The 23,578-nt window shown below is 35.3% G+C and overlaps 1 protein-coding gene across 1 annotated transcript; it reads left to right on the forward strand.

Annotated features, from left to right (window-relative positions):
* The first annotated feature begins 692 nt into the window (after positions 1-692).
* LOC136801783 (putative uncharacterized protein DDB_G0286901) lies at positions 693-14,191 on the forward strand. Its single transcript, XM_067058448.1, has 2 exons — positions 693-1,225; positions 11,471-14,191. The coding sequence occupies exons 1-2, from the start codon at positions 863-865 to the stop codon at positions 14,189-14,191; spliced, it is 3,084 nt and encodes a 1,027-aa protein (XP_066914549.1). The 5' UTR covers positions 693-862.
* Positions 14,192-23,578: the final 9,387 nt, after the last annotated feature.

Consider the following 23,578-nt stretch of genomic DNA (forward strand, 5'->3'; position numbering starts at 1 on the left):
ATCTGACATTCTTTGTAATGAAATCCACTTCGAACACGCAGCATACAGTTTTTCTACAGCTCTTTGAATGCCTAACTTGAGTAGTTTTACTGCCTAACCATGAGAAAAGCCTTTACTTTTGAATCAAGACCTGCTTTTTTTAAAGGCCTACCGCTTCCGCTTTTTTCGCGCGCTTTTTTTAGCGATTTACCTTTTTTACCCGTCGTATCATATCCTAATCGGTCTCTCGCGAGAAATAGTTTTTGAGGTCTTTTACTTTTCCTATTTTGATCAAAAGTTTTGTAAAAGAAAAAGTAGAGTCCTGTTCCTTTGATTTGATACTTATAAACGTTTAGAAAGATAGTTTTCCTTTGCATAATTATTGTAAAAATCACGTCAATCAAAAAAAATATTCCACATTATTTTATTGTAAACAAGCAATAGTAGTACGAAAAACTGAAAATCTTGTTCAAAGAATTTAAATCCTCGTAAAACGTATCAAATTAATCACCTGGAATACAAATTATTGAAAAATTTTCCTGTAGTGTTTATCGTGTGGTACAATTATAGTAATTAATTTCAGCGGTTCAATTTGAAGAATTATTTTCGCGTTATTCGTAAAACAAATATCCTTTTTCTGATCATTTTAAATTCTCCCAACCTTTTTAAAACAAAGTCGACTGTTATCTGAAACTCTGCTCGACTGTCAAAAATCAAACAATCGGTCGGCGAAAGGCATGATTGAACGATTATAAAAAAAGTTCAAGATGGTGGAACTTTGTTATGTATGAACAAAATTAAATGATGCAGAAGATCTAGAATATAAACAAGAGAAGGATTTTTTCAATAGAAGCTTTAACATTTTTCTCTATGTTGCTAGATAATGGATAACAGTGATGGAAACAAGGTGATAGTCAAGCATTTAGAGCAAAGGTTTATGATGCTAAAAGAAAGGCAAGAAGATACTCACAGACGATTTTTGGAGCAAATACCTTACATGCGTGAGCGAGAGAATCAAGAATTGAACCATGCTAGCCAGTTTTTGAAGACCACACAGCCCACTGCTACAAATAAGACTTCTTCAAAAAGTAAACAATACAGTGGTGCATCAAATAAAATGAATAATACAAACACTTCAACAGCAAACGCTGATCAGCAACAGCAACAATTAACAACAAACAACAATAACAACAACAAAAGTAACAATTTCACCAATGGTCCTAATCAGTCAGACTTACTACAATCAGTGAGTATTTTGTTTTTACTATATTGTTAGGTTTGAAATTTCGCAAAAAAGTATTTCTAAAAGTTTAGTTTTGGTTTTCAGATTTGTGTTTTGGTTTTATGGGGATTTCTTTTTTTTTGTCATTAATTTACACAAGAAAATATTTGAGTTTAATAAGATTAAATGATATCAAAAGACAATGTGCCTGGTTTAACACTTTTTATTGGGCTGAAATTCAAGGAATCTTGTTTTTTTCCCATATTGTTCATTAAAAATATAGCAATATGTAATGAGAATTTTTTTGAATAATTAATTTGAACAAAGAAGTATATAATGCATTAATCATAAGCCCAAAGATGCTTGGTAACATGTATACAGTTACTTTTCCATCATCATAGAAATAGCAATATAGATTGATTGATGAAGTTTCATTGACATGATAATATAAAAGATTTGTGTCAATTTTAAGAGGGGTTTCCAAACAATCTAAAAAATTACTGCTGAATTATCTTACATGCCTTTGCTTTTTTAATCCTCTGATTTTTCAATGAGGCATTCAAGATAAAAACAACAATTCTTTCTCGTTTCTGTTTTTTTTTGTTCAGTCTGGGATACACGCTTAACTCAGAGATTTAAATGCGTAATTACACGGGTATCAAAATTGTAGGATTTTTTAAGGGTACAATTACATGCTTACCGTTAGTTAGTCTAATGTCCCTCATCCAATTCTGACATCCTTCTTTAAACCTGGGAATAATAGAAAAGTTGGAATCACTGATTTGCTATTTAGCGGCCAGAGTGGAGTAAAAGATACAAGATACAAGTAAAACCAATGGGAAATTAGATATTATCCATAAATAAGTTTTGTTCAAATTGGCACATTAGTGAAGTTAAGTAAATCGGTAAAATCACGATGACAAACGGAAATTTAACAGGCTAGTGAGTTTTAATCAATCAAATTTCGTATTTTCACCAGCCTATTACATTTTTTGTCCATTGTCGTGATTATCCTGGTATGCTTAACCTCAGTATTAACATTCTCTGAATTAGCATATGATAACGCTGTAAATCTTCCTGTGCTACGTCCTATAAATCATTAGGGTTTTATTTTTGTAATACGGAGCTGATAATTTCCGGCTTTAATAGCTAGAGTAGTTTAATATGCGGAACTGAGTCAAAAGATCATTGCACGTTCTCCCAAATGACTAGGGATGACGGATGTCAACATTAAACCAACTTACAGTATCACGTATCAAAATTGATCTGATTGGGCCGCAATCATGTAATATTGCATCCTGAACTTTTGAAAAACGCTATTTGTTTCTAATCACCTCATTAAATCCTAAAAAATCTTAAAAAACTTTAGCCTGTTTGACAACCTAGACTAAGACTCCTACATCAGGATTAAAAACTAAGCTAGTCTTAGTGCTTTTATCTTTCCCTTCATAACAATACAATGCTGACAAGATGACAACACATATTTAACAAGTAATCCATGTGAGAAATTTAATTTATATTGAAATCTGCAACAAATGCAAAAGTGGTCTCTTCTATGGATTGCTTCCCAGAGCTGCCTCTTTGCTTTGTTTATCAAATTTCCACCAATGAGATTGCTGCATTTCACATGGCCCTTCTTTTTAACAACCCACGGCATGGCCCTAACATGTTCGGGCCTCTTGATTAATACTTTTTAAAAATGGCCCGCGCATGGCCCGCGTAGTTTCGGACCATGTTCGGGCCAGATTTTCGAAAACTTGCTACGATCGCCCGTGTAATTTCAGGACCCAATATATATTTTAAATTCCTTATTTTAGCAAACAAATTTAAAAATCTTCATCTTTATTCAAATATATATTGTTCAAATATAAAAGTTAATCATCTATTTTTCAATTAAGTTAGGAAAATTATTAAAAAGAATGATTTGAATCTTACATAATATGGTCTTCTTTTTATTCTTTATCCCATTCCCTTTTCTCGTGGTCTTCTCCTATTCGAAGCAGAATTTTTCTGGATCGTTTTTTGTACTGTTATACAACTTTGTGAATCAAACTGGTATTTGGAACTTTGAATTTGTCTAATGAAAATATTTAACAATGGATGATGATAAACCAAAAAAGGTAAATTAAATTAAATTGTAAATACATGGCCCGAACATGGTCCGAACAAAATGTTCGGGCCGATTCAATAATACTTTTTTGTGGCCCGAGCATGGACCGAACAGGCCCGAACATGTTCGGGCCATGCCGTGGGGCACAATGATGCAAAATATCAATGCCCAAAACGTGACGGAGCTCGATTTTTGAGAAAAAATTTATTTGGGCAAATTTGGGCCAAAAACTACCTAAAAATAGGGTTTTTTGGACTTTTTGCAAAATCCTGTCATTACTTTTTTCTGATTTTTTGTACAAAGATGGAGGGCAAGATTCTCTAAAGAATGGCTGAAGTGGTTTTTCCCGGAAAATTCTTATTTGCCTTAAAAAACGGATTTTCGTATTTTGGGGAAATTCCCTTTAACCAAATAATATATTTCATATAGCTTTTCTCAATGTTGACTCATTATTTTTTTCTGATTTTTTGCACAATGATGCAAAATGGCAATGCCTAAAATGTGACGGAGCCCGATTTTCAAAGAAAAAAATATTTGGGCAAATTTGGGCCAAAAACTGCCTAAAAATAGGGTTTTTTGGACTGCAATATTGCTTCATTGGTTTTCTCTGATTTTTGGCAGAAAGATAGAGGGCAAGGTTCTATAAAACATGGCTAAAGTGATTTTTCCCGGAAAATGTTTGTTTGGCGTAAAATACGGATTTTTGTATTTGGGGAAATTCCCTTTTACCATTTGCACGGAAATTAAGCTTTCTCAGGATCAGCTGATTAGTTTTTTCTGATTTTTGGCACAAATATTATGCAAAATGGCAATGCCCAAAATGTGACAGAGCCAGATTTTTAAGGAAATTTTTTTAGGCAAATTTGGGCCAAAAACTGCTTAAAAATAGGGTTTTTTGGGCCTGAATGGTTTAAGTGATTTTCGTACATTCCTTTTTACCATTTTACATTATTCAGCACACAAGCTTTATTTTTCCATTCTGAATTTTTGTACAAATATTGTCACTTTTTTCTTATTTTCATCTGATGTTAATCATTAGGTAGGTCCATTCAGCATGTTGCTTGTTTGGATTAAAATAAAAGGTTTTTGAACATTTCCAATGCTCAAAAATATAAAAAAAATTATAAAAAGCTATATCTGAAAAGATATTTCATCAATGTTAAAACACAACCTGATCTAGAAAATCAAACCCCTTGTAAATTTGTTCACATGACTATAAAATTTTGTTATATTTATTTTTGCAAAAAAAGCCAAACAAAACAACATCAGGTACACTGGGCCTACTGAAATGCAGGGTGTCAAACACTCACAAACAGTCCAGGGGGGTACCAAGTTGTGGTACTGGACCAGTCCCGAAAAGTTGTACTATTTGGTTTTTTGAAATTTATCTGAGACCACCACCACTTAGTACCCTGGTACTAAGTTGAATTTACCCCTTAAAATAGGTATACCACCCCTTAGTACCCAGTACAAATCTTGATATCACCATTGAGAAATGACACACCACCGTTAAGTACCCTGTACTCAGTTGATTTTCCCCCTCAAAATAGGTACACCACCCTTTAATTCTTTAGTAAGGGTACTTTCTGGTACACCTCTTTTAAATTTTCAAAAAATTTCCTTTTTTTAAATTCATGTTTTATGGAAATTTTAAACTCATTTTAGGCCAAAACCAATTATAGAATCTGAAAGCTCTTGAAAAACTATATAGAAGACTTTGAAGCGAGTATGGCTGATTTCTGTACTGAATGGGAGTTATTTGATGTAGAAGTGTCATTTTATAAGCGATTTATGACCAAAATGAGGGAAACCACCATTTCTTCAAGAGCTTTCAGATTCTATAATTGGTTTTGGCCTAAAATGAGTTTGAAATTTCAGTAAAAAATGAGCTCTTGAGCTTTACCCTAGGTTTACAATAAATGGATCCAGAAATAAAGGCTACCCCTAAAATTTTTCTGGGCCACCCTTCTAATATCAATCCACAGGGTATTAGGCATTTCTGGTCCAAATTGGGTGCTTTGTTCCAAATTTGCACGATAATTACACCAATCAGGCCTACTTACTTACTTATGATAACACCCAGGGGAAAACAAAAAACAAAAGTTTAATAAACAATAAACTTAATAAACATCCTAATAAAAATGGTAAGAAATAAATATAGACTACCTATAATAAGAATTTTTTTGTGATTTTTCAAGATTTTGAGTACCTCTAACTTGATGCCTCATATTTGGTATTGAGAGCAGCATTTAGTCCCTTGATACAAAGTTGTGAAAATGTTTCTTTCAATTAGGACCACCACTTAGTACCATGTACTAAGTTGTTTTTTGCTTACCTTATTAGACCACCACCAAGCACTGGCCCCCACAACTTAGTGCCGACCCCCCCTGAACAGTCTCGTATACTGTAGTATATCTTGATAATTATAGTTAAACACAACATTGGTATAACATTAGATATAACATTTATGTAACATCTTTTTAACCTCCAATCCACACATTAATAAACAGAGGCTATTAACATTATTTTGATGGAGGAGAACTATCGATGAGAGATGACTCAAAATTCCAAAAATAATGGCATCGCTGAAGAAATAGTTACATTTCTAAGCATACTACAATGTCAATCACCTAATCCTGTAATGTCAACCCTGCACAGTTTTTGAACCCCTAAATTTCAACAAATTTTGAAATTCATAATCACCTTCACCACTGAAAGCTCTTTATTGAGCTCTTCGATTGAGGAACCTATTTTACCCTACTCACCAGCTTCGCCATATTTAGAATCTCAATGTCAATTTTATTGTATTTCAGTATTTTGTTTTGATATCTGTGGGTGCGTGCAGTGTTTAGCTGCAACATCTCCCATCTACAATCAGTGCCATGATATATTGGCATTTTTGGCTAATTTACCATTTTTCGAAAATTGAAGTTCGAGCGAGAATGTCAATTTTTAGGCCTTCAACTTGATTTCATCGATTATTTCGATATGGGAGGGATTTATTGGTTTCTAGGCTATATTTCAAGCCCTACTGGACCATTTTTGAACTTTTGGATCCTCAGATCCTAAGGTCGTAAGTCTTAAGTCTAGCGTTAAAACTCAGAGTTAAAACTCTACCCTTCGAACCTACTTTAGAGCACTTACAAATCGATTGTGGTTTCAAAACACCCCGGTGAATTTCCCTTTTGTGCCAAGTATTTTGTGACTGATTGTAGTTCCATCACCTTTGAAAGATAGGAATAATAGAAAGGTCCTAAGCCAATTCTTTTGTATTCATTAAATAATCCAGGGAAAAGAGGGCAAAAACAGTGTTTTTAAAAGTCAATCAAATTGGCTATTTGTAAAGGTAGTGAGTTGATACAGTGGATTTCTCAGGGAGGGTACATTTCAGGGGTACTAGACCAATGCTGAAAATCTACCGGGTGTCCCAGAAAAAAGTCCCCCTCTTTGAAGTGAATTTTCTCGAGTTCTATGAACTTGGAAAGTATCAATCCTTTTGCATTGGAAAAAGGAAGGATAAACTTAAATTTTAAGGGGTCATTTGTTAAATTTAGTCAACTAAATAAAAAGTTATGGTCTAAATGCTAAAAAATTACTTTTCAAAAAAGTCGAAAAAACGCGAAAAATGAGGGTATTAATTTGATTGTAAGACAAAGACACAAAAATGTTTTTTTATTCATCAGGAAATGTATTTCCATTTTTTGAAAAGCACGTATTTACAAGATTAACAATTCCTGCAAAAGCCACCTTAAAGGTAGGTTACTGTCTATTGTGTAGTCTACCTTAAAGGACAACATAGAAAAACTTGATCGTTAATAAATTGATAAAAGAAGTGCTTTCCTTGATGATTTGATACCCTCATTTTTCGCCTTTTTCGACTTTTTTGAAAAGTAATGTTTTAGAATTTAGACGATAACTTTTTATCTAGTTGACTAAATTTAACAAATGACCCCTCAAAATTTAAGTTTATCCTTCCTTTTTCCAATGCAAAAGAATTAATTCTTTAAAATAAAGGTTCATAGAACTCGAGAAAATTCACTTCAAAGAGAGGAACTTTTTTCTGGGACACCCGGTATATAACCTTGTTTTTTGGGAATTGAGTTTTGACCACCCTGGACCACCACCCCTTTGTACCTCGGTACAAAGTTGAAAATATACATTCAATCTAGGTAGACCACCACTCACAGGCTCAGGGCAATACTTTTTACACTGGTCAATATTTTATGGTATTGCCCTCATAAACAGTTAGTATAGGGTTACTCTTTAAATTTTAATAGAATTAAACACTTTGACCTAAAAAAAAAGAAAGTAATACCTAATTGTTGATTTCCTGTTCATTTTTGGACATCTGACACAACTGTTCAATATCACAAAAAATAATTTTTGCTAGTCTTACTTTCTCCATGGGCAGTTTTTTATTAAAAACTAGGGGGCTTTTTTCTGATTTTAGGCGCAAAGATGCAAAATGGCAATGCCCAAAATGTGACGGAGCCTGATTTTCGAAAAAAAAATTTTCCGGCCGAAAATGCCGGAAATACGCCGGAAAAACCGGTTTTTTGACATTTTCTCGAGATTTCATCATTAGTTTTTTCTGATTTTTTGCTTAAAGATGCGTATTAACAATGCCCAAAACATGGCCGAGTCCGATTTTTGAGAAAAAATTTTTTCCGGCCGAAAATGCCGGAAATATGCCGGAAATCACCGTTTTTCTGGATTTTCAGTAGAGTTTTTCCTTATAATTGGTTGTTTTTTTATTCAAAAACATTATTAATAGCAATGCCCACCATCAAGCATGTTTCAATTTTCCATGAAATTGATTTTTGAAGCCGGAACTATTAAAAAATCGCCGGAACAACCTACTTTCGCCGGAAAGACAGTATTTCTTCAATTTCTCAAGCTGTACTTTATATTTTTTTATGAAATTTTGCACACTGATGCAAAATGACAAAACCTAAAATGTGACGGAGCCCGATTTTCGAAAAACATTTTTTTCCGGCCGAAAATGCCGGAAATATGCCGGAAAAACCGGTTTTTTGACATTTTCTCGAACTTTAAGCTTTAGTTTTTTCTGATTTTTTGCAGAAAGATGCGTATTCGCAATGCTCAAAACATGACAGAGTTCGATTTTTTGAGAAAATTTTTTTTCCGGCCGAAAATGCCGGAAATCGCCGGCATCATTGGGCTTTTTCCTAACATTTCTTTGTTTTTTCTCAAAAAAAAGCATCATTGATAGCAATTCCCACCATAAATCATGATTCGATTGTCAATAAAACTGATTTTTTTATAAGAAACAAACGACTAATTTTAATAGGTCGTCACTATTTGTGTTCTGAATGATTGTTTAATGGTCACGCTCACGTAGATATTAATTATGTGTTAAATGCATAACCAGGTAGGTCCATAAAAGTATCACTTGTTTTTTCAAAAAATGATAAAGAAATTCTGAAAAAGTATGAAAAAGATTCAAAAATGATGAAAATCACTAATTTTAGTACAAAATGTACGTGAAAATTTCATAAATCGTAGTGCGGATACCACCTTTTTGGTATTTTTAGTACCTTGCGGATTTTAAAGCTTTTTGGCTACACATCACTTAACAACATGATGTCCAGAATTTTAGTACCGACCCCTCTGCAAAAACTCGTATCTAGGATTGTTTAATTATCATAACAGAAATCATCTTTATCATTCAAACAAATTATGCTGCAGAAAGAACAAATTTAGATCCAAAATTAAAGTGAATGGTGTATAGTTTCATATAGAGCAAATGAACAAAAATTTGACGAATCAAATGTAACATCTCAGAACACATTAAATCCAATGTGAACACAAAATCTTCTTACTTACTTCCAAAAAATCCAAAAATCTGCCATTTTTAACTTTGGGTGAGATTTTTCAGTCCAAATGCTGAAGTCTATTTGTCAAAATTCTTTTTTATAAATGTTTTGCAGAAAGGACAAAGTACACATTTGGGTAGAATCTGCTAGTAGAACAACAATTCTTAAAACCAATGGTTTCAGCATGGAGGTATAAAGAAACAGGAGAAGTATGCTATTGTAACCAAGCTCGCCCTACGATTAAAATAGTTACGATGCATGCATGCATCTCATATATCGTGCATTTTTAATGAGCTTTTTATCTATTGGTGAAATCTTATTGGCTCATTTAAGCTTTAGAAATTAGACGAGACGAGATTCATTGTTTCTGACATCAGTGTAAGAAAATATTTGGACTAAAAAAAGGCCTGTAAACTTCAAATAATAAGATTTTTCGATCAATGTTTTCTTTAAGGCGAACTCTATTGCTTGAAACTTTCCTCCAAAATTCTTCAGCGACTTTATTTCTACAAATTGAGTCTGAAATCGTGTGTGCTTATAAAGAACTTTTCATTTTCTGGCTTGAGAAAATATCTTTTCAAAACAAAATTGAACGGATAACGAAATGGAACAAACAAACTTGTTTCGTGGACGAAGTTTTATTTAATTTTCGTATATTAAAAGGCTAGAATCTTCAATACTGATAATTAGAATGTTCAGAGCAAACTTGAGTTCTACTAAAAAGTCTTATTTAATCGGGCGAGCTTAGAATTTCTTTTGATACATTTTAGAAATCAAAAGACTTTAACGACCAATTACCGACACATTAAACTCCTGTTTTTCTTTATACCTCCGTGGTTTCAGGGCGGTCGGTACTAAAACCTCGGATATTTATTAGTATTCAAAGGATTTTGAGATGTTTTCTTGCGTACCGCCACCCAAATTTAGAGAATCAGGGTGTGTGAGAGAACACACCCCTTGAGAGAATGGTATTTCAGTACACATTAAATACTAAATTCTTTGGGGCATTTTAACATAGAGACCACCCTAATTTGGTCTTCCAAGGAAAATTATGTCTTCGCAGGACCATTTTCAAAAATGCTGATAAAATTCATTTTTTGCACAACTTGTTGATACTTTTTTAAACAGTTCTACTTTACGAATTGAGCAATTGTTTTAGAGACATTTTTAACTGAATGGGAAAAAATTGGACTAAGGAAAAGGCAAAGGCAAAGTAAGTAGGTTCCTTTTCACTTTATTTAAGTGACCTAGGTTAAAAACTATTATTTAAAAATAAAAACAACAAACGACAACAAATAGGGTTGATAAACGGCCGGGGTGTTTATTTAAAGTACTACAATAACCTTGTTTTTGGTTAGCGTTGGGCCGCTGGACTAGAGTGAATAGTACAGAATAGTATAGTATCGTTTAAATATTATAAGTTTTGTACCTTAGCTTATCTTATTACTCTCGGGTACCTAATAGCCGGGGGGTTGGAATAAGCGGGGGGGTTGGAAAAAATCTCAAAACTTAATAAGCGGGGGGTTGGAATAAAAATGTCCTGGGTGGAAAATTTTTGAAAAGGAGGCTAATACAGCTGAATTAGGACAAAAAAAGGAACTTTCAAAAACATTTTCCAAAAAATTAATAAGCGGGGGGGTTGGAATAAGAATGTCCTGGGTGGAAAATTTTCGAAAAATTAATTAGCGGGGGGGACGGCTATTAAGTACCCGAGAGTATCTTGAAGCAAAAAAGAATTACTTTCCCCTTTGGAGGGCACTACCTTTCTCGACTTACGGGGTGTACCGTTGAGGATCGAAAAAAATGGACCCTACATGGGACTGTACTGAATATTCCTAAAAACGGATCCCTACCAGGGCCTTTTAGTCTGTGAGGAAAAGTTAAATTTTGCCACCTACTCCTTGTCTTGCGCCTATTTCACGCATAACGCCTGCCCCCTGGACCTTATTAGGACCCCCCGTTTATTAATCTTTAAGATAATTTTCAGCTGTAAAAGAGAAGGCCCCTTATTTTGCTCTAAATAGCCTGATTTTAGCCTATATTTACCTTATTTTGGGTTTTCAGAAGTACAATTTCCCCCTGGCAATTAGGTCCCCCCCCCCCGTTTATTAAAATCTCGAAAATTTTCCAACCCCCCCCTCCCCCCGTTTATTTGGCACCTAAGAGTACTCTCTTAAGGGACCCTGAATGGGACTTGAGTCTCGAATTTGACCCTGTATGGGACCATGATATCTGAAAAAGGGGGCCCTGTAAGCCTTTTTACCCAAATACCGGTTTAGACATTTACTATAGTATAATACTCTATACAACTTTTTTCTTCAGAATAATCAGAAGAGGACATACGATCAATTCAATGGCAACCAAACAAATGATGAATCAATGGCCAAAGTATCTCGTGTTGGCGATCAGAACAAGCAAGCATTTTTGAATAATCGAAGCAATAGTACCAATTCGTATGATGTTAACTCAAATCTTCAACCGAACATCAATCCTTTCCAAACGAACGTACCTAAAGAGAAACCGAAGCTTAGTCTACCTGTCTCCAGTATGAACTTAGGGTTGGCTTCCAAATCTTCGACTATCAACACACCTCAAGTTCTAAAGGACGTTGTCAAAATGATTGAAGAACAAAACGATAAAGCTCAAAACCATGTAAAAGTTGAACCGTTGCAGAACTCGAATAATTCACAAACTACGAACGGTGACTTATTTGATGGCAAAACTAAATACTTCGGAGAAATCATCACTAAGGCTGAAATTAAAACTGAAAGAGACACTACGAACAATGATTTGGTTAAACAACCGCAATTAAATACCCAACAATTGCCAAACAATGCAATGCAACAACAACAACAACAAAAAGGTCTTCCAAAACAGCTACAACAACAGACTCAACCCAATCAACCAATGCAAAATAAATTACCACCTCAAATTTCAAACCAGCAAAACCCTCAAATGATGCAGAACCAAATCCAGCAACAACTACAAATGCAACAACCACAACAAAACAACCCAAATCCTCTTCTTCAAAACCAAATGTCAAACCAATCGCACATGGCTAATCAGCAACCAATCCCAAAACAGCCACAACAGCTTCAAACCCAACAGCAACCTCTGGCCGCGCAACAACCATTACAAAATCCACAACAGAATTGGCAAAACCAAATGAATAACCCCAATCAGAACATGAATCGCAACCTTATCAATCGAACAAATTCTCAACAAATGAACATGAATTCTCCAATGCAAAGGATAACACCAGGTAATAATAACTTAATAAACAATAGCCAAGTGATTAATCAGAATCAACAACAAACACCAATGCAGCAAAACAACATGAATAATTTGAATTCTTCAACCATGAATTTATCCTCCATCAATCAAAACATGATGAACAACGGTGGGAATACTATGATGAATAATGCTAACCAAACAATGAGTGCTGGACTTCCTGTCAACAATAATTCCCATTTGAACGCTCAACCACCAAGTTTACCACGAATCGGTAATAATGTACCAGATGTTCGTAAATTGCTAGACCGTGCTATCGCGAGTAAAACCACAAACCAAGGTAACTCCCCTCAGCAGCAAATGAACAACCAACAGCAACCGCCCTATGGAATGAGTTCATCCAATCATGTTCAGTCACATACACACAATAAACTTCAGGATTTAATTAGACGTCGTATGAAAGTAAATCCCATGTCGAACGAAATGCCCCCTGGATTACCGACAGGTGCTCAGAGCCAGTATAATATGTACAATAACAATATGACGGGTATGAATACACCGCAAATGAATAGCATGCCTGGTCAACAAAACGGATATGGTAGCTACCCACCACCTTACCAAATGGAAAGCTCCAATAATCCAATGTTCGCAGGTAATTCCAACAGTTTCTACCCTAATAACAATGCAAAGAGTAAGATTCTACAGGATATGATGGCTAGTCAACGTATAAACGGCATGTATAACATGCCCCCAAATATGAACCAAGGTCAACAACCAATGTTTAATATGAACAATAAAGCACCACCACGTTATAATAATCAAATGAACAGTAGTATGATGAACCAAGCGGCCATGTTGAACATGAATCCAGGTGGTATGAATTCATCTGCGGCTCGGTTGCGTCATTTCCAGCAGGATTCAAGTATGGGAATGTCAGGTATGAACAATCAAATGGGCATGAACAATATGAATCGATTCCCCCCTTCTCTATCGAGGAATATGATGCAGCCCAATAGTAATTTGAATACACCAAATAACCAGTACAATAATTTTAGTAGTTCAAACCAAGACTTTTCAAGCATGAGTAATAATTTCTCCAACGTACCGAATGCTAATCAAATGACACCAGAACAACAACAAATTCTTCGAAATCGTTTCATACAACAGCAACAACAGCGTTTGCAACAACAGCAAATGTTGAGCCAGCAACAAGCGCAGCAACAGAAAAATATGAACTTTCAACCAATGATGGTGAACTCGGCGGATAACAACACAAATATTAACAATATGCAACAAATGTTGCAGCAACAATCAACGAACAATACCAATACCAATAATAAACTGACAAATAATATGCAACAATCCAACCAGCAACAGTTTTCAGGTAATCAAAACTTCCTACAACAATCTGCGCAACAGCCACCCACAGGACCGCTACAACAAGCGCAAATGACACCCAACACACTACAACAGCCTTTACAACAAACTGTACAGGGAAATATACCGCAATCACAACCACAACAAACTTCCATACAACAAACTCAACCACCACTCACATCTCAACCGTCGCAACAACAAAACAATATTTTCTCTCAATCTTCTTCTATAGACACTCCTTCGATACCTCCGACCACTTCTCTCGTTGGAAATACTTCTCAGACTATCAATAATACTATCACGGACTCTGCATCCATATTGGAGCCTTCCGATGATAATAGTCAAGCAGATGACATTATTCAAAATGATGAAGACATTGATGAAATTCTAGAAAACCCTAATGAACAATTTGATTTAATTAAAATGCTCTGTTAGCGCAAAATAGTAGTTATATAGTATAACGTTTACTAATTTTTTATAAGCTTATTCTATAATGTCAAACAAGGGATGGATCAAATTTTAGGTGTTTCGTATATAAGATAAAAAGTGGATAATATCCACGTTTCTGGATCGTGGCTGGCCATTTTAAAGTAAGAAACCAAGTACCAAATTTGCAAGATTCTTTCATTTCGCAAAAAATAACCATCACGAAACGAGCTTACCTTATCAAAAACTTAATTTGGAAGAGAACTTTTCCTCATTCGTCAAAATATTTTTCTGTGAAACACCCAATTCTTTCTTAGTTTGGTATTATACAATTATTTTTTAACTCAATCTTTATTCTGTCATCAACGTTCAGCCTTCTTAAGCAGAAATCGTACTCTTATGTGATCCTATGCATAAGAAGCTTCGATCGAACCTATAGACAAATATACAGTTTATTCCCTATACGTAGGGAATAAACTGTTTCCCTTCTTGCTATGATTTGAGTTTTGAATCCCACCAAGTTATTCTAAATAATGGAGCAGTTAGATTAATTTGACGAGGAATCATAAGCTTTCTCTTTCATCTTAGAAGGAATAAACTAAGACAGAATTTTTATGGCTTCATATTTTGTTCAACTGAAAAGAGCATAAATATTAAGATGACATTAGCTTTATTACTTTATTCCCCTTTATGATATTAAATTGGTTACAGGTTTTTAAAGATTTCTTATTTGAAATATTTGCACAGATAGATTTTAATAAATTTATTATATTTGGATTCATTTTAATATTTTTTTGGCTTGTTGAACTTTATTTTTTTTCTTGCATATATATCTTGCGATGTCGTTTTTATGGTTTTTTGAATTAAAAAATTGAATAAAAGTGAAAAGAATTCGGTTAAATTGACACACGCTTTTATTAATCTTAACTGCTAAGTTAAAGGGGAATCTATAAACTTCGAATAATTCTAAGTTATAGTATAACGAGCATTGTTTATTCTAGAACAACTTTGTGCACATGTTGATTAAAAATTAAAAGGGGCTCTTCCAGAAAATGTTTGTACCGGGTGTGCCACAAATAAATTAACCTCTTTGAATTTATATTGCAGGCAGGAATAGAAAGATCTTTCAAAGATTGTTCCGGAATCATTCAGAGGAAAGCCTAACTTAAAATTCCGTGTATTACTTTTAATTTTACTTCATTAGGAGGGGAAGAAAGGACCTTATTCGCAGCAATCTAAAATTACTCAAACGAAGTTTTTCAATTTTGTCAGTGGGTCCAATTGACCCTAAAGTGACTCTAAATGTGTCCAGGGCACTCAGTTGTGACTCTCGAGTCCAACCCTGACCCTAACTGGTAGTGACCCAATAAGCGACGAACACGTCATTAAAGAACGTCACAATACGTCACTAAAGAACGTCGCATTTTCGTTTAATCAAAATAATGGTTTAGGCCCTCCACAACCCCGACCGAAATCACCCCTCCCGGATTATTTGACTTGGTTCTAGCCATTAAATATCCACTACCGGTTGAAAATTACGCATGCGCAGTATTATGAAATCAAATTGCGAGAAGGTCCTTACTCCCTGTGTTAGTTCAAAAGTTATGTTAAAAAAACCTAAAATGTCAATTTTAAAAATGTCAAAAAAGACTAAAAACAAGGGTATGAGAGAAAGGACTTCTTTTACCAAGTCTTGCTCCCTGTAAATACTCTTTGTATTCTTCTTTATCTCAATTGTTTTTTACTTCTGTTTTCCCTTGGGCATAAACAAGATGCAGAAGGGGGAATAGTGAAAAATCTACAAAATGCCTTGTCCGGGGGGGGGGGGGTTGCTCTGTTTTGGGGTAATTTTTATTTATATTATTTTTGAAAAGACGACATGTCGTTGTCTACTTTGCTCTTTACGGGAAATACACCGTATAAGCAAAGTCGACATAATGCCGTACGTCAAATATCGAACTTGCTTTCACCCGCCATTACTTGCCTTACTCGCCATTTCCCTCGCCACTTTAGCCGTAGCCGCAGAGAATTCCAGATACATAATCTCGCCACCCTCGACTCCACGGCTTATCTAACCCCCTTACGCTATTGATGATTCTGATGGACGCGTTGACGGGGGATATAAGCCCTGGTGCACTTTAAAAACGAAAGTACTTTTAGGCATGTACGCGAAACGTATGTCGATTAGCATATTCTCGACTATTTTTCCTTTTCGAAATGAACAAAAAAATAGAAAACAATAAAGTTACTTTTTCATTGGTATTTGCTTGCATTAACACTCGTGGTAAAAAAAAATGTTTAACAAAATTAGTAGTAAATTACAAGTTGGATAAGCTCAGATAAAATACAACTGAATTTTTGTGACGAAGCGTGTAGCGTAAAACCCCCAGTGGCTGTTTATTCTGGAGGAAACATTATCTCCGAACCAATGGCATCCGTCACCCCGACCTTCGGAGGTTAAAGGTCTTCTCCCCTTTATGTACAAATATTTTACTAACGAAATTATTCCATCTGCAAAGCGTTTGACCGTCAAATGTAAGAGATCATAAATTTAAATTATAATTATTATAATGGGTTTTTACGAGGTATGAGCTTCATAGCTTCAAAATGTTATCAATCTATTTGTAATTTTCGTTTAAGGAATACAAAATTCATCAACTTGATAAAACACATCCACGATTCCATGTTTGATAATAAGTTGTCGGTGGTGAATGTTGATAAGAGCGTCAATCTCCGATGACCGGCGTTTGTTTTGGTAATCGATCGTCTTTTAGTATATTCTATTGTATTCCTTGGTGGTTGATCGTCTGAGCCATTGATTGATCTTCTGTTTGAAGTCCAGGAAGAAGCGCTCGTCCGATTGTTCCAATGTTATTGATCCTTGGTTGTCCTTTCCGTGGCTAGGGTTTCCATTCCGATCTTTAGTTCTCTTTGTATGTTGAATTGGTGTCTTTTCGATTGGTACGTTCGTCCGGATAAGTGTATGGATTGGTACGTTCGTCCGGATAAGTGCATCGGTTGGTACGTTGGTCCAGATAAGTGCATGAAATAGAAAACGAAATTGTTTGAATTTGCATGAGTTAACTTCTTTGAGTGAATGCAAGAGCGAGGATTTTCTCAATTTTTTGAACAGAATATAAAGGCTGAATAGCGCATGCATCTCATTATTACATAATGACGTGCATGCATAATTAAATGCATTTCCGTGCAAAACTGTCGAGAACCTGTTTTTCCAGCTTTTTTCAATCGCTGGAAACTTCGTTTCTCGACTATTTTTCCTTTTCGAAATGAACAGAAAAATAGAAAACAATAAAGTTACTTTTTCATTGGTATTTGCTTGCATTAAACACGAGAGAGAAAAAGAAAGAGGAAAAAACGACCATATTCTTTAAATATAATAAATGGGCATTTAAATTCCCAATGAACGTGAAACTCTAAATCTAGTTTCGGCTTTGTCTTTTATGTAAGTGTTCCTGCTGGTGTTTGAAGACCATCGACCATGTTTTGAGATAAGACGATCAGAAATACCGTTGTTCGCAGCCTCTGATGCTCCTCCTGACCTCAAGGAATGTAAACCGTATATGGTAGGGTCGGTCATTTTTGAGATATGGTCTTTGAATGTGCTTAGGGCTGTCGTGTAGGATATTGGGCGGTGGCTATGCACGTTGTGGCCTGTTTTCGTCTTGTATAGATGGCAAATCAAGTATGCTTCAGGCTTGTGTCTTAGCCCGGACAATGCTAGATACTTACGAAGCCAGTAGATTGGACAACACTCTGTATCTGTTTTACTAATAAAAACGATGTTACCTTCGCGTACTTGATCTGTTTTTGAAAAAGGTAAATAAACTGTTGCGCCAGACTGATCGAATGTTATTTCTTTCAACTGGATTTTCAGTATCTCGCTGATTCTAAAAAACCCTGCGAATCCTAAAAGGACCATGATAAGGAAGCGAATATCGACCAAGTTAGTAGAGGTTGAATATTTCCGTACGAGATTTTTGATAAGATCTGAGGACAAGGGCTCCTTTCTGTGGCAATTTTTTAAGGGGGATCTCCTTTCTGCTATTATACGTTTACCGCCTTCGATTGCTAGTCTGACGAGCGGATGATTGGTCGGAGAATCAAATCCGGAATTCAAGTGGCCCCAACGGATACCCAAAATTGCTGCGGTTAGTGCACCTTCGGTCGCGAAAGAATTGGTAAGATCGTTTATGTAAATTGCGACGTAGATCGGATCGGTGGGGCAGCTAATCACTTCGTCAAAGGGGTCGGACCAGATTAACCATTTCTCCCAGGCTGGCTTGTACTTCCTTAGGGTAGATTTTGCATAGGCTGCTTCTAATAGTATGGGAAGGCTTTCAGCTTTTCGTTTCAAGTTTCTGTCCTTAATGTTCAGTAGTTTCTCTCTCAACCCTGGCGCGTTGCCGTGATCTGTTGGGAAAAAAGAAAATGAATAGTTTTTTGTTACCTTTGTAGTGATCATATCATGAAATGATAATGCAAATTGATAATCGTTGGAGAAAGCAGAGCTCCTTTAAACACGTTTGTACGGAGACATTGACGCCGAAACAGTGATGCACGGAGGCATTGTCACGGAAGCATATCTTTCACTTGGTTGCAATCATGGTAAACAGGCTTCCAATGAAGCGAGAAATGTCGTCAACATAAAACAGGAAAAAATACAATTGTTAAGGGAATTAGATGACAAAGAAGTTGTATTTATTTCAATAGGTTATTTCTTATTCTAACATATCGATGAACAAGGCTAAGGAATAAAATTTGGCAAAGCCATCAAAAACGCATTTAGTTCTGGAATAATTTACAAAGAAAGGATCTAGTACTAAAAACATTCTTACAAAAGGTTCAAATTGAAGACCGTTTGACGTCAGTAATGGCCAATAGTATGACGAAGGCCACAAGGGAACAAGCAATATTCCTTTACCTTTACAGTTTCTCAAGTGCTGAATAGTTTTACCTACTAGTGATATGGGAGGGCAAAGCCAATTAACCTCATTTTTTCCCCAATGACATGAAAATGCGTTGATTGCTGATGTCCCTGGGCAGTATTCACGAGAGTTGAATCTAGGGGATTTTTTGTTTAGGTTATCTGCAAATCTGTCGATTGTAATTTGTCCATAGTTTTTAATAATGTAATCGAAAGTCTCGTTGTCAATGGACCAATTATCTGTGTCGATCGATTTTGAAATTATATCGGCTGTTTCGTTTAACGCTCGAGGGATCCAAGTAGGATAAATTTCGATATTGTGTAGTAAACAAATGTTGAAAATATCAATTGCAATGTTTTGTAAGTGTTGTTTTGTACTACCTCGATTAATAATTTTACAGATATTGTCGCTGTCGGTAAACCACTCCACTGTCTCGTTTTCGAGTAATTGAGGAAAAGATAGCAGAATGTATTTAACTGCTGTTAGCTCACGAAATGTCGAACTTGTTTCCCTTTCGGTCTGGTCGAAATCTCCTTTTGCTATAATATTTCCAAACTTTTGTACGACGTAACCTCCGTAACCGGTACCGCTTGCGTCCGAAAAAATAATTCTGGTGATCTCAGGTTTCGTTTTTATTCTGAAAGTTTTTACTTTTTCTAGATTGTTGTACCAAAATTCGAGTTCTTGTAAAACGTTAAGACTCAAAAGACGCTTTTTATCCCAGGAAAAACTTGATTCGACAAATTTGTAAATTTGTTTTGTGAATAAATACACGATCGGACCGATAGCTGGTGCCATAGCAATGAGATTGCCTGCTATTCTGGAAATTTTTCTTGCCGATAAGAATTCACTATTTAACGCCTCTGAAATTAGCTTGAGCACTTTTTGGATTTTTGGTGTTGGAACTTCAAAATTCATGTTTGCTGTGTCTATAATGAATCCTAACCATGTTTTGTTTTTCTCTGGTTCAAGGCTAGATTTTTCGAAATTAACTGTTAGACCAGCGGATCGCATATCGTTGAGCATCAGGTCCCTTGTTTGTATTAACGAGAAGTATGAATTGTCCCCTACGATACCGTCGTCTAAATACATAGCACATTTTATTCCTTTTGAACGCCATCTCTTGACTAATTGACGCATAAGCTTTGTAAAGACTAAGCATGCGATATTCAAGCCAAAAGGTAAAACTTTAAATACAAAAAATTGCATTTCACTGTCAAATTCCCAAGCGAATCCTAGAAAAGTCTGAAATTTTAAGTTAATTGGTACGTGATGATACCCACTTTTGAGGTCAAAGGTAATTAGAAAATCGTCTTTATTAATCATCTCAGAAACCTGTTTTATATTTTCGTATGTGAATTTGTTTGGCTGAATGTGTTTGTTTACATGCCTGAGATCTAGTACTAGCCTAAGTTTGGAATTCCTTTCTGCAACGGTCAGCGGATTGATGCAATAAGGTGGCTCTGTCACTTTTTCAATACAACCGTTTTCTAAAAGCTTTTCAATACTATCTTTGACAAACTCTTGATTCTTTAAGCTAGATGCGTTGTTTTTGGCAAAAAATGGAGGAGGTTCCGATTCGAATGGTATTTTGTAGCCTTCCCGCACGATACCGAGGGCAAAATTCGACGCTTTCAATTCATTTTCCCAGAAGTTTGAAAATTCCTGAATTCTTCCGGCGACAGATAGACTTTCGGTAGATTGATCAAATTCCCAAAATCTCTCTGGAGTGGCAAAGTAAGAAAAAACTTTTCAAAAATGCGAAAAGTCGAAAAAAGAAAGAAAGTAAAATAAAAACAAATTTGATCAAGGTAAAATATCTCATTCGACGAATCGTCATGCGTTCATTAGCCAATACAAAGGCATAAATTATAAATCAGTGACATTCTTAAAAATCATAAACACGAATAATGGGCTTATGATGGCAATTTAAGAACACAACGTTAGTCATATGATAAAAATATATTATTATAGTCTATAAATTCAGCAGATTGCGAGTGTTTGTTTTTAAAAATTAATAACACGAATAAATTGTCTTTTTTGTAATGTCGATAAAGCATAACTCAATTATATAGTTTTTTAACCGGATTTACTCCTAGTATTTGTTGAAGAAGGATTTTTATTAGTAGACGAAGACCTTGTTGTCGAGTAGGCAATCGAGGGTATTTGCGATGTGGTTGTAGAAGCTGAGGTAAAGGGGCAATGTGATAAATAATGGCCGACTCTCCTACATCCGTGACAAACTATATCGTCCATTCTATATTTTGAGTCTTGTTTTGATTTGGGCTTTTCTTTGTCGTCATCGAACCTGGCCTTTTTGAAAAGTTTAGTTTTCACTGATTCCGCGTTTTTTATAGCTCTCTTCAGTCTTTTTTCTTCTGCCTCCCCTGAAGTCAGTTCGTTAGCCTTAAATTCTTTCACAGTGAACCAGCCGTATGTATCAGCGATTCTCAAATGTTTCACTCTGGTTAGAATCAAATTCCTACCTTTTTCTAGATGATCTTTCATTGCTTGTACGTCGGCGGATTCCATGGCTTCTAAGGTGTCGTCAATAACCTCCAACACTTGTTGATTGTGTTTGAATTGATCGGTGTGGCCAGCTTTCGTAAATGTGATGTTGTCATTTAATCTCTGCTTATCCAATTTAGCTTTTAATTTTGAAAAATTTGTCGAAGTACTAGCTGTTGTTTGATCGAGTGCCTGTTTGGCACGATTCTCAGCTTGTTGCATAGCTGGTTGCATTTCGTTGCGAACTAATTGTTGTATTATAACTTGCAGTTGATTGTAGTCTACGACATTCTGTTGTTGCTCAGCCATGTTGGTTTTCCTTTTCTCACAAGATACACGATGCTTTACAAGACACACACACACACACACATGAGTTAACTTCTTTGAGTGAATGCATATACGTAGGGAATAAACTGTTTCCCTTCTTGCTATGATTTGAGTTTTGAATCCCACCAAGTTATTCTAAATAATGGAGCAGTTAGATTAATTTGACGAGGAATCATAAGCTTTCTCTTTCATCTTAGAAGGAATAAACTAAGACAGAATTTTTATGGCTTCATATTTTGTTCAACTGAAAAGAGCATAAATATTAAGATGACATTAGCTTTATTACTTTATTCCCCTTTATGATATTAAATTGGTTACAGGTTTTTAAAGATTTCTTATTTGAAATATTTGCACAGATAGATTTTAATAAATTTATTATATTTGGATTCATTTTAATATTTTTTTGGCTTGTTGAACTTTATTTTTTTTCTTGCATATATATCTTGCGATGTCGTTTTTATGGTTTTTTGAATTAAAAAATTGAATAAAAGTGAAAAGAATTCGGTTAAATTGACACACGCTTTTATTAATCTTAACTGCTAAGTTAAAGGGGAATCTATAAACTTCGAATAATTCTAAGTTATAGTATAACGAGCATTGTTTATTCTAGAACAACTTTGTGCACATGTTGATTAAAAATTAAAAGGGGCTCTTCCAGAAAATGTTTGTACCGGGTGTGCCACAAATAAAATTAACCTCTTTGAATTTATATTGCAGGCAGGAATAGAAAGATCTTTCAAAAGATTGTTCCGGAATCATTCAGAGGAAAGCCTAACTTAAAATTCCGTGTATTACTTTTAATTTTACTTCATTAGGAGGGGAAGAAAGGACCTTATTCGCAGCAATCTAAAATTACTCAAACGAAGTTTTTCAATTTTGTCAGTGGGTCCAATTGACCCTAAAGTGACTCTAAATGGGTCCAGGGCACTCAGTTGTGACTCTCGAGTCCAACCCTGACCCTAACTGGTAGTGACCCAATAAGCGACGAACACGTCATTAAAGAACGTCACAATACGTCACTAAAGAACGTCGCATTTTCGTTTAATCAAAATAATGGTTTAGGCCCTCCACAACCCCGACCGAAATCACCCCTCCCGGATTATTTGACTTGGTTCTAGCCATTAAATATCCACTACCGGTTGAAAATTACGCATGCGCAGTATTATGAAATAAAATTGCGAGAAAGGTCCTTACTCCCTGTGTTAGTTCAAAAGTTATGTTAAAAAACCTAAAATGTCAATTTTAAAAAATGTCAAAAAAGACTAAAAACAAGGGTATGAGAGAAAGGACTTCTTTTACCAAGTCTTGCTCCCTGTAAATACTCTTTATGTATTCTTTATCTCAATTGTTTTTTTACTTCTGTTTTCCCTTGGGCATAAACAAGATGCAGAATGGGGGAATAGTGAAAAATCTACAAAATTGCCTTGTCCGGGGGGGGGGGTTGCTCTGTTTGGGGGTAATTTTTATTTATATTATTTTTGAAAAGACGACATGTCGTTGTCTACTTTGCTCTTTACGGGAAATACACCGTATAAGCAAAGTCGACATAATGCCGTACGTCAAATATCGAACTTGCTTTCACCCGCCATTACTTGCCTTACTCGCCATTTCCCTC

Source organism: Clytia hemisphaerica, unplaced genomic scaffold (genome assembly GCF_902728285.1).
Source record: "Clytia hemisphaerica strain Z4C2 unplaced genomic scaffold, Clytia hemisphaerica genome assembly, whole genome shotgun sequence".
Lineage (NCBI taxonomy): Eukaryota > Metazoa > Cnidaria > Hydrozoa > Leptothecata > Clytiidae > Clytia > Clytia hemisphaerica.

Bases quoted from the DNA above. Each gene is read 5' to 3' on its own strand.
- LOC136801783 (XM_067058448.1), top strand. From the start codon at position 863: ATGGATAACAGTGATGGAAACAAGGTGATAGTCAAGCATTTAGAGCAA. The intron at 1,226-11,470 runs GTGAGTATTTTG...TTTTTTCTTCAG, and splicing joins AGTCAGACTTACTACAATCA to AATAATCAGAAGAGGACATA.